The 12873-nt window shown below is 39.2% G+C and overlaps 1 protein-coding gene across 1 annotated transcript in view; it reads left to right on the top strand.

Annotated features, from left to right (window-relative positions):
• Nucleotides 1–12873, top strand: part of Agbl1 (ATP/GTP binding protein like 1) — a 744973-nt gene that overhangs the window by 118705 nt on the left and 613395 nt on the right. The window contains exon 17 of the mRNA XM_035441643.1: nt 10809–10962. Coding sequence (XP_035297534.1) covers nt 10809–10962 — 154 coding nt within the window. The remainder of the gene's footprint in view (nt 1–10808; nt 10963–12873) is intronic.

Raw genomic sequence — 12873 nt, 5'->3', positions numbered from 1 at the left:
TGTCATTGCTTGCTATTACACACCACAGCTACTAAAAATCCAGTTTGATAAGTTTTATAAGTATGTATAGCCATTGAGTTCTCAGAGGATACAGATATATCTGATGGCTGAGCTTAAATCACCAACTCACGAATTTTATATGAAATACTGAGTTATGTGGTCGCAGCTCAGCTGAATACTATCAAGATTGGTTTTTATTTTAATCAAACATGGTCAAGCACTTATCTCAGGATGCTCTGATAGACTCTTGGTGAGTATCTATGAGCTGGTTGAAATACTGGAATCTGGCTTCCATATTGCCTCAGACCTATGGGCTACTTGCTTTCTAGAGGTTTCTCTGACTAGAGCACAGGATCTAATGCTTAACAACTTATAAATAACTGAGTAGTGATTGGGATCAAGAGTAAAATAATTTAATCTCCCAAGGAGACAAAAACACCAGCAAAGAAGACCCTTCTTAGAGGGAAGGTAGGTAGGTAGATAGATGATTGATAGATGATAGATAGACAGAGGGCTAGATAGATAAGAGAGAGATGGAGAGATAGATGTAGTTGGATGATAGATGATGGAGAGATAGATAGATAGATAGATAGATAGATAGATAGATAGATATTGCTAACTGACTTTTGAGATTTGGTATATTTCTATTGACTATAGAAGTTTGAGAAAAATCTATTAAGAAAAGACAGGAAATGTGTCTGGAGGGACTTCCTCCTCTCTAGGTCCTTCATCCTCGCTAGGTTAGGAGAGTAACTGACTCTTTGTCTTCAGTTGTGAAACCCTTTCTTCCACCACCAACAGAATGACTGTGTTCTAGGACACACATTGGTCATTTTTATTTTTGGACATGGCCTAAATCAGTTCTTTTCCAGCTGACCAATGACAAACTAATATGAATGATGACCCAAGAGGAGAATTAACTGTATGTAACTTGAGGTTTATGTTGAGGGGTAGGAAGTAAATTTTCATGTTGAATTATGAATCTCATAACAATAATTATGCTTAATAATTGCAAACATTTAATAGAAAAGTACTTTATGCTAGAAGCTTTTATTGTGAAAACAATTTTGAAACTTTAAAAACATTATTTTTTATAATAAGAGAATTAGTATTTTGTCCTTTCAAACTGCTGTCTTCAGGATGTTGGATAATTGTGCAAATTAAAGAATTAAAATAAAGCTAAGAGGAAGAAATAAAATAGTGTGCTTCTTAAGCAAACGCAGTGTTAGGTTTCAATCAGCCATATTAAGATAGAAGTAACAGAAAAGACTGCTCAGGTATGTTAGTATTGGCTGTTAAAGGACTGAGATGATGGTATGGATGGTTTATATGTAGCAGTGGTACTACCTGAAAATGAAGCTCCAAGAACTTTGGGTGGATTAGAAGATGAGGAAATGGAATCTCATTGAGAACTTCTATCTGCATAGGTTGGCAAGAGATAAGGAAGGTTGACAGAAGTGGGGTTCCTGCATCAGGAGAGCTTAATAAAGCTTGTAAGGGATAGATCAGCGGAGCAGAGATTTTTTGTTTTCTTTTACCTGATACATATACTTAGTGAAGAAAATGCTCATCTTCAGAGAAGAGAAAAGGAGTAGAAAAAGAAAAAGGAGGTGGGGGAAGACAGGAGGGTGCATGTACATATTTCCCATTTTATGGAGAGTTCAAAGTAAATGGAGGGTTTCAGAGGCAACAAATGGGAAATGGTGACTTCCATGTGGTCGATCAAAGATGCAGCCAACAAGCTATAAATCAATGTTGTCACATAATCAATTGGCAGAGACCTAGCTTAGTACAGGCCAAAACAAAAGGCCAATGCTGGAACAGGGTCTTGACATGGATGAGATGAACATGAAGGAGCCAAGACATCTTTGAAGGACAGGCTTTTGCCAAAAGAGGGGGACAATCCCAGTTGTCTGGAGCTGTTGTGGTGGAGCTGTCTACTCCAGGTGAGACATTAATGTAGGTGGTCATGAAGTATAGTTCCTGTGGTGACTATGGAACTCCCTGGCAACAGTCAAGGCAAGAAAATAAGAACAACAAAGGGACACCTGGGTCTAAGATACTCTAGTAAGGAGATGGTTAATTCCCTTATAACAGAGGGAGAACTACCATTCCCTTACCTGAGACTATTTTCACTCCAGTGCCCACTTGCTGCATGTGGTCTTGGGGGATGACTGAGACTGGGGACTCTTCAGTGGTACTACTACCTTAAGTCACCCATATACTTGCAAGTAACCACAATAAACTCATTGGTTCACCAAGCTGATCTTGGGCAAGAATCACTTCTTTGGTCTGTCAGTGTCCTCTATTCCTATGGGGAGTAGATGTGTCTTGAGACATCTTCCCAGGAAAGCTCACACCATGAGAGTCACAATGTGAGGATAATTTTCAGAAGTCAGATGGACATGGATGTATCTAGACTCAGTGTTTTTTGTTTGTTTTGTTTTGTAGTATGTGCAAAATTTTAAATTTCTTCCTTAGTTCTCAAATCTGTAAAATGGAAGCAGAATACCATTGCTATATAGTTATGAATATAAGATCATTGATAGCTGAAAGTTTAAAAGTGCTTATCCCAGTGACCAATCCTAGTTGGTAACCATGAGAGCATTGATGAGTTTTATTTTTGGTTTTATGACACAGGGTTTCTCTGTATTGCTTTGGAGCCTGTTCTGGAACTCACTCTGTAGACCAGGCTGGCCTTAAACTCACAGCGATCTGCTTGTGTCTGCCTCCCAAGTGCTGGCACTGATACAGTTTCTATGATAATTATTTTCTCTGTTAGAGTCATTGGCTGTCCGTTCCATAATCTCTACTAGCATGGAAAGTATTTAAAAATCAAATAAAAGAGCACAAAGACATAAATACAAGGATAATGATGTCCTTATCATAGTGGTTACTTATTATCTTTACCTTTTAATGGATAGAGGGTGTTAAATCCCTCTTCTCTTTATAAATGGCAAATGTCCCCCTTGGTCTTAGAGCAAGCCCCTGGAGTTTGAGGGTATCTCTCAGTGGTAGGGTATTTCTAGGTGTTCACCAGATGTTTACCAGGTTGTTCACACCCATCAGAAACATTACAGGAAAAGAACAAAGGTAAGTCCCTTTAAATTAGGGCTGCCATTTTATCAGACAGGTGCTTGGCTAAAGCTTGTCTGGAACTTCCACTGTGTTCTCCAGCTTAGTTTTTATTTAGAGGTGTTATTTGTTCCTGTGATGAGGTGTTCTGATTATCTGCTGAGTGTATTGAAGTGCCAAGTAAAGGAAGCAAGTATAAAAACAAAATAGGCCATGTCCTTAGGGGTGGGCTTCCTCCCCTAAATTAGGGCATCAGAAAGTGCAGTTCTCAGGGCATCACAACCAGAGAAGGTTTTTCTGAGCATGATGCTCCCCATTTAGTAAGTGACCATCAGCAGATTAGCCTGCTGGGGTCAGGGAATGGCTTTTTTATTTTATTTTTTATTTTTTCCAACTTTTTTATTTGAATTAGAAACAGGATTGTTTTACATGACAATAACATTTCCCTTCTCCCACCCGTCCTCCCCTACCCGCCCCCTCCAACTAAAACCTTATCTGTCACATATCTTTTCTGCTCCCCCTGGATGGTGAGGCCTTCCATAGGGTGTCATTAGAGTCTTTCTTTTCCTTTGGGGTAGGGCCTAGGCCCATCCCTGTGTGTCTTGGCTCAGGGAGTTTTCCTCAATATGGACTGGGCTCCCAAAGTCCACACCTATGCTAGGGATAAATACTGGGCTTCTACAGGAGGTCCCATAGATTTCTGAGGTTTCCTCACAGAAACCCATATTCCTTAGGTCTGGATCAGTGTGGAAGCTTTGAGGACTCCAGGGACTCTGTGGAGAAGCCCTGGATGTGGCCCCAGGCTAAGGTTATCTGCTTGATCTTCCTGCAGACAGGCCTTTCTCTTTAAGGAGATTGGCTCCTTAAAGAGAAAGGTGTTGCAGCAATTTCTCTGAACTCAGTGCCACTTTTACAAAGAAACCCACCCCTGTGGCTTCCACAGGGCTGTAATTAGCATCACTTGGCACTTGCATTCATGGCCCTGCTTCTCCCATCAAGGATCCCAACAATATCCAATTAAGAGAGCCTTTCTGTTCCTGAAGTGGGAGCATTCAGTTGGAGATCAAGACAAAGCATTTGAGCTAAAGGAAAGTCTCAGAATCTTTTTATTTGTTGATGGCTAGTCATTGCCTCTGAGACTAGAGCCAAAATAATCCCCTCGGAGATGGAGGTGTTACATATTTGGTGCACATTATGTGATAGGACCAAAGGGGCAAATATTTCATTGAGAGGTGTGGTAGATGGCTATGGGAAAAATCACAGTTTAGGGGGAATGAGCTTAAGCTAGTGTATAGTAGGCATTTGGAGGGTTGTAATGCCAGGGATAATTATGCACATAATACAAATGAATAGATTCAAGCCTGTCGCTCCTGCATTTTCTACTGGGCAGCAGATTGAAGCACCTGGGAAGGACAAGTTCCCTGGCATGGCAATGTCTTTGTCACCTTTGACTCACGAGCAACTGCACTTCATGACTTCCATAGATAAATGGAAAGCCGAGCTTGCCTCCTGTAACTGAGCTCTGAAACCTAGATTTAATTATTAATACAATTATTATGATAGCCGGTAGAGCCATCTTGTAAAGCCAAGGTCTCCTACAGGCTTGTCAAGTCGATGTTCCACCACACTGAGCTGCACTGCAACCCCACCGTTTCATTTATCTTTTTATTGTTTGGTATCAGAGACTAAACTTCTGTGAGGTATTTGTAACACAAAAGGATAATCACTGCTCTTCCTTGACAGGCTGTCAATCATCCCAGTCCATCTCAGTGAGGACCCTGTGGCTATAATGAAATGAGAAGCAAATGAAAGATGGAGTCTGATGCACAGAACAATTTGGCACAATATGTCCCAAAGCATATTCTGTAACACTCCATTTTCCTAAATCTTTAAATTACACTCATGCATTTATTTAGTATGTGTACATACATGTACTCACATGGACCATTGAGCACATGCGAAAGCCAGAGAACAACTTGGAGAAGTTGGTTTTCTCCTGTTATGTGGGTCTTGGGTGTTGAACTCAAGTCCTCAGGCTTGGCAGCAAACATCTTTACCCAGCTGAGCCATTTTGCAAGCCTTCATGAGATCTTTAAAGAAAAAAAGAGTCTAGTGGTCATATAGATTCATGAAGCTCTGAGTGCAAGTCTTTCTTCTTGGCATTCACCGTACATGCATGCAGAGTATAAGGCTGAGAAGTTCCATGTCATGAAGGTATTCTCATATTGTTTAACTTACCATTTCCAGTGTTTGGGCTATGAACAGCTTGCCTCCTCCAACTCACTAGATATTCCAGGTTTTATTAACACTCCACTGAGTGCACTTTGGGAAAGGCTGCAGGGCAGGTCCTTTGCTTTTGAAGCACTAAGCAAACACCTGAATATTAATCTGCACCTCACACATCTAACTCTTGTACCAGGGCTTGGACTGGTAACTTACTACTGGTTTCCTTTTTTGGAATATAAATTTCTTCAATAATCTTCTCCTAGGAAAATGTTTTTCTATTTCTCAAGCAGTTGTTTTGTTTTTTGCTATTTTAAAATCATTTTTAATTTGCACAAAATTTCTCTTAATAATGATCAGGAAACATGGTTTATATAATTTTCCTTTTTGTTGTGAATTTTTGTAATGAATTTTAATAGCCTCATATATGAGTAATTACTATTCCAATTTCATGGATGTTTGAGAATAATTAACTAAAACTTGTTCCCTGTTAAGAAAACTCTGTAAATAGCAACACTGTTCAGTGGCCCCGTATTACTGCTTTTGCCACGTCTGTTTACCCAAGTCTGTGATGCCATTTTACAACTTCCTACTCCTAGTGTCATTTTTCTCTTTCTGCTGTTTTTTGTTATATATTTCAAAGCCATGTTATTTGATTCTTAAGATTTATGAGTTTTATATGTTCGTTGAGAATTGTGCCCTTTATCAAAATAAGATTTTAAAATCCCATTTAATGCACTTGATCTGGAATATGACTTTGTCATATATTACTGTTGCCTTGCCTACTTTAATTTATGCTTACGTTTCCTCTTAGATTCAATATTACTCCCTTAAAATGTTAGAGATAATTTAGGAGTGTTTCTCGTATATACAAGGCTGCTTTCAAAAATACCTCTTATACACAACAAGCATTAAAATGTTAAAAACAATAATCTGAATGTTTCTGTCATTTAATAAGATGGATTTAACCCATTTATACTTACAACGCATTTGGTTATAGCTGTCATCTGAGTGGAAGTTCATTTCTGTGCTTTGCTGCAGTCTTCCCTTTGTTTTCATGTGCAATGTGGACCATATTTTCTTTGCGATGTTTCCCTGACTCTTGAGTGTTTGCATTCTACCAGTGCTTCCTTTTTAGTTCTTAAATATAACATGGTTGAAGTTAATATTGTTTCACTAACAGTAACAGATAAGATTGAGTGTTCCTACATTACAATTAAGAAAAGTGACATATATGCATGTGTGTCTGTATAGGGGTATGTACACGTGAGTACATGCAGTTGCCCATGGCAGTAAGAAGACAGTGTCAGACCCATGAAATATTTTATGTGGGAGCTAGAATGGAACTTGCATCTTCTGCAATATCAGTACACCCTCTTAACCATGAAACCACCTCTCCAGACCTTGCTTTTATTTTTCATTTTATTTTAGGTCATTACTTTTTATACTCAGTACTAGGAATTGAGTTCAGGAAATCACAAATGCTAGACAAGTACTCTACCTCTGAGCTACCTCCTTAGGCAAGAATATAAAACATTAAAAAAACAACACAAAACCCACTTCACCCAGCCAGGTCTTGCACACCCTTCTCCAGGGTCTAGTTCAGTAACTGTAGTCCCTATAGCACATCAAAGAAACTTCTCTTTGCAACAGAGACCATTAAAAAGACCACAACCTATCAAACGGCAGTTGTGCAGTCAAGTTCCAAGGACACATCTACAATAAAACCACACCTACGGCCCAGGGATCACTGTGGGAAGAGGGACTGGGAAGATTGTAAAACCCAGAGAGGGTCAGAAAGTTTTCTGTAAGAATGTGTCTCCTAACAATCTCAGAAACTACTCCCCTAACATGACTGCCTAGGCATGGCCTGAACAAGAACAACAGTAGGAGGCACGCTCTTTCCCTCCACAGAAATCCCAGGAGACACCAACCATAAGGAAGAGTCACAAGCAACTAAGGAATGCTAAGAGCTGGAGAAATAGTCTTCCCTATGGGAGAGAACATCAATTGACTATCAGATAGCAACTTTTCATCCCTAAAAACATATACATAAGTATTATTATATAGAATGAACAGATTCTACTTAGGAAATCTATCTATCTATCTATCTATCTATCTATCTATCTATCTATCTATCTATCTATCTATCTATCCATCTATCTGCCCATAATGACAGTTAATGAAAAATAGGTCATGAATTTGTAGAAAGAGCAAGGATGGGTATATGGGAGGATTTGGAGGGAGGAAAGGGAACTGTGGGAAATTTTATAATTATATTAGAACTCAAAAGAAGAAATACTTTAAAAAAATCTTTTGTTTTGAGACAGAGTATTGTTAAGTTCCCTAGGCTGGCCTTGAACTCTCTTTGTAGACCAGGCAGGCCTTGAAATCGTCAGCCTCCTACCTTAGTCTCAAAGTGCTGGGGTTATAAGCCTGTGCCATTTGGCAATAGATGTTTTCTCACTTATTTTTAAATTTCTGAAGTCTCTACATAGTGGAACATAAACACAGACATTGGGACCCAAGCACCTCCCTCTCATTTAGCCTTCCTGTTGTGATGCTTAATGATTTCTATTTTCAGGAATCAAACATTGCTGTGTGTGCACTGAAAAAGTTAATATTTTGTTTGAAATTATTCCTCTTTTGTGAATCTGATTTTGCATTCATTTCCTGTAAAAGTCATATGTATTATTTAGAAACTAGTTCTTCAATAGTTGTGCTGATTTAAAACTTCTTTAACTGGTCATGATCATAAACTTGACAGACACAGGGCTATTGGATTAAAATCCTTCCTACTATCAGTCTTAAACAGTGCTTCATTTCTTCCGTCATCCATTTCTACAGCAAGAAGCATAAGCCAAGAAATTTGTGTGTGCATGTAGGTACATGTATTATAGAATTATTTACATACATACTGACAGGTACCCACATTTAAATACACAGACTTTAAAAAATAGACAATTACAGACCCAAGTTTTATTTTGTTCCAGGGAGGGCAGTGTTATCGGGTTTAGAATAAGAATCAAAAACATTAGACATGAGGCCAAGGTTTACCAATAATAAGCTTCGTCTATAGAAAAGAATGCAGGCAAGACAACTGGACAGAATGTATGGAGAGGACTTGGTTGAAGTCTTTGGACTCCTCCAGAACAGCTTCCTTTGATCCTTTCAGTACTTGTGATGGAACAGCATGGTCTGAGAAATGATGTTGAATATGTAGGTACTATGTCAGCCAGGGGAAGTCATGAGCCCTGGCACTTGAGTTTCTTGACCTCTGTTTTATGTGTGTTTGACCATGGAGAAAGAATATGACAAAATCTTGACAGTTTCTCAAAAAGGGAAGGACAAAATTGGGATACTTATTAAAGCTGTGAGGTCCAGTGTAAAGGCAGGTAGTTTAATATGGGGATGAGAGTGGGTAGAGGTAAGGATTATGGCATGGTTGTTTTGGATTCATGGACTGTAAGGCAAGTAAGCTCTAAGGGGTGGGTGATTTTGTTTATCAGTTTCAAGGAGCCTGTGACTCCAGGTCAAATTTTCTTTTTCTTCATTTTCATCTCCTTCTTATCTTTGTTTGTCTCCTTTCCCCTTCCTTTCCCTTCTCTAATGCCTTTTCTCCCTTCTTTCCTCTTTCCTATTCCTCTTTTCTCCTCCTCCACTTCCTCCACAGATCTCTCAGATTTGTTTTATTTGTTTGTTTTTTGCCATGCAGCCTCCCTGTAGGCCAAGCTAGCCTTGAGCTCACTAGGCAGCCAAGGCTGGCCTCAAACTCAGCCTTCTTCCTCTTTGCCTCCTGAGTGTTGAGTTTTCAAATGTGAGCCTCGAGGCTCCATTTCAGGTAAATTTCCATATTCTCTTGAGCATAGAAGAAAATCTACAGAATTATGTGGTTCTCTTTGTTCCTCAGCACATTTTTTCCCCACAGGTCTTAAATATAAGTATTTCTTATATTTTTCCTTAAAGTTAATTTAGAACATTATTTTTCCTTAAAGTTAATTTAGAACATTATTTTTCCTTGTTTTTTTTTGTTATATTTATTTTCTGTTTCTGCTGTAGCAATTTGTCACAAACTTAGTGGTTTAAACAAGAATTAAAAAAATAAATTAGAGGTTTGACATAGATCTGTTTGGGCAAAGACCAGTGTATTAGAATGTGTCTCCTTTTGAAGCCTAAAGGGGTCATTTTTTTGCCTTCTTTAGCTTCTAGAAGCTTCCTGTGTGCCTTTGTTGATTGTGCAATTCTTTATCTTCCATGCTGGGATAGCAGGCTGAGTTTTCATTGGTTCTCAGCAGCCAGGAAAGAGTCTTTGCTTTTCATCACTTATACTTATATTGACCCAAAAAGGATAAGGCAGGATAGACTCCTGTCTCATGGAAATCCTCATCTTATATCCTCTGTGCCCATTTAAGATTAATTAGTCATATATTCTATAGGTGAGAGCATGTGTATTTGGGGGACATAATTCTGCCCATGTATAAACACTTTCTCTATACTACACCCTGCCACAATATATTCATAAATTAATCTTAAATATATAATCTTAAATAATATATAAACTCTCTCCCTCCCTCCCTCCCTCCCTCTCCTCTCTCTCTCTCTCTCTCTCTCTCTCTCTCTCTCTCTCTCTCTCTCTCTCTCTCTGTGTGTGTGTGTGTGTGTGTGTGTGTGTGTGTGTGTGTGTGTGTGCATGCGCGCGCATGCAATTTACCTAGCAGGCACAAACATCAAGGGAAAAGGTAGGTTGTATCTTCTCTCTGTTCATACCTACCTGAAGTTGGCTTATGCTTGTCCACCAATCTCCTGTGCTGCAGTGGGGCTGTCTGTGCCCTGTCTGGTTTTTGAAGTCACTGTAACAAGATGAGAGTCACAAGGCATCTCTAGCATGTTTATAACTAGTCCCCTTGTTTTGGCTAGTAAGAATATCAGAAGCCTTAAAGGTTATTAACTAGGTGTCCTTGTTTCAATGGCTTTACCATCTTTTGTGTAATGTTGTACTTTCAACTAGCACTTAAATTTGGAAACATCTTAGGAAAATTCAGTTGTCATTGGTCAGTTTCCTGTTAACTTAGCATCCCATAGGTAAGCTGTTTTTTTCTTTTCTTTCAAGATATTCATAGCTTTTCTATTAACGCCTGGACCTGCAATATTCTATGCTGCTGGGACCCATGTTTTCATGGTCTCCAGTGCTCTGGGTTTTCTCTGTCTTCACAGTAATCACACTGCAGTGATGGGAAGGACATTTTATGTCCTTGCTTTCTTACTTATAGTGCAACCTGCAAACAAATCTGTTATGCAGGTATGTACAGGAATGATGCTGTCTGTTTAGCCTCACTAACCTCCTAACTACAGCCTCTCATCATTCATTGCTCTGTATACATCAGACAGATTAGGTAAGCATAGGCACTTCTGAAAACTGCAAGATTTAGTGAATGTAAGATATTTTCATATTTGAGGTATTAGATAACTATTAATACTATGCATGCTTGCTTTGTTTCTGTTCTTTCTAGACTCACCTTCAAATTCTGGAGAGAAGCATTGATCCCAGGCAAGTCTACTTCCAACAAGATAGTCTCTGTCAGACTCTGGGAGGGAATCCATGTCCATTGGTGACTATCACTGCTTTTCCCGAATCTAACAGCACCAAGCATCTGGAACAGTTCCGTGAGTAGAAAGATGACTCTCTTGCAAATTTGCCTCTGAAGTCTTGGTAGCACATCTTCTGTTTCAGAACAGAAGCTGTATATATAAGACTGGGGACTTGTTTGTCTTGACAGAAATACATCACTGAGTCTTCTTGATATGACACAAAGGGTAAATGTTAATGCTATTCTGTTGTTAAAGAAAGGGGAAAATGAATTGCTAACTGTCAGGGTGAGGAAATGACCTGCTAGAATACAGAACAGATCACCAGTGATGGTGACTTCCTCTTTGAAAACAGAACCAGGCCCCTGAATCACATTTTCCAACCTCTAATCCAGGTTCTTCTTACACCATGCTCTTTGTTGTTCTGTGACCCTCTGTCACTCAGCATGACAAGGAAGGAAACAGAGTCCTGGCTGAGGAACTTTCTTGGTAACCTAAGTACCTGCATCTGAACTTCTGAGGATGTAAGAGGATATAGACAAACTGTGAAATCAAAGCAAAGCCAAATCAAGAGCACAGAAAAAATCACTGACATTATTTCACATGCGGATACTTACGCAGCCATGCAAACATATGGATGCACACAGACAGCCCCACATACAGGTCCACAATGCCCCTTTAATACTAGAGTCCTGGTTATAAGTGTCACTGACTTGTTACCAATGAACTTCAGACCTGACTGGGGCAAGAGAAACAAAAGAGAATGAGGAATGATTTGCAATGAAAAGAAATTTGGAAGATGAAAGAAAAGACTGGAGAATAAAAGCCAAGCTAATTTATCCCCAGAAAATACCATCTTACCTGATGAAGTGCTAATGGTGTTCAGGTGACTCTTGGGTAGATATAAAATGTAATTTCTCACATCCCATCAGCGTCTGACAAAGGATGCTTAACAACCTTCTAATCAACAACTGATTATCCCATCTGAATTAACAAGGCCCTAAAATACCTTAATGAATAGTAAGGGATTTTTTTAAAAAATTCTCTTATGTGTTTTATGCATTTAAGAGCAATTTCCTGGCAGCTACAGAGCCCTCCACTTGGCAGATGAGGAGAGCATGGGCGTTGGAAATAGTAATCCAGGCGATCTTCACTGGGTAATTATTTATTTAAGAGAGTAGATACAATGTAAGTCTGTGTTTTTCAACTTTTGCTCCCAAGGAGGGGAGCATAAAAGAAACATTAAATATGCATAAAAGAAACATTATATATATATATATATATATATATATATATATATATATATATATATACTCACTAATCACTCAGCCCCCACTGATTCATAATTGGTCTTTCCTGCCTGTTTCTTCCTCCTCCTCTTCTGTTGAACTGTTTCTTGGTGTTTGGGTTTTAGGGCACTTCCAATCCTCTGGTCAAATAAGAATTATTTCTGCTTGCTATGTATGTGATTAGTTAAAATGTATATTTTTTATCTTATGTGTCTGGGCTATCCAGCCTCTGGTCCCAGCACTCCAGGCAGTGTCAGGGATAGGCTCACTCTCATGGCATGAGTGTCAGGCTAGATGTGAAATGGTTGGACTCTCTCTCATAGTCTCCAGGCCAACCTTACCCCAGCACATCCCATAGTCAGGGCACACTCTAGGTTGAAAGTTGTATGGATGGATTGGTATTCCAATTCTTCCACTAGAAGTCTTGCCTGGTTACAGGAGATGGCCAGTTTAGGCTACATACACTCAGTTGCTAGGAGTCTCAGCTGGGATCATCTTTGTAGATTCTTGGGAGTTTCCCATGTACCAGATTTCTACCTGACCCCAAATGCCCCACTTTTCCAGTTGTCCCTTTCAATAATTTACCCATCTCACACCTGGTCTCTTATGTTTCCATTTCCATTCTCCCCCAGTCTTTATCCAGCAACTGGGAGAAGCAGATGTAACCCACAATCAAACATTAGGCTGAGATTGGGGAATA

The sequence above is a fragment of the Cricetulus griseus genome, chromosome 3 (genome assembly GCF_003668045.3).
Source record: "Cricetulus griseus strain 17A/GY chromosome 3, alternate assembly CriGri-PICRH-1.0, whole genome shotgun sequence".
Taxonomy (NCBI): Eukaryota; Metazoa; Chordata; class Mammalia; order Rodentia; family Cricetidae; genus Cricetulus; species Cricetulus griseus.
Note: the sequence above shows the minus strand (reverse complement) of the source record. Positions and strands in the feature narration are given on the sequence as shown.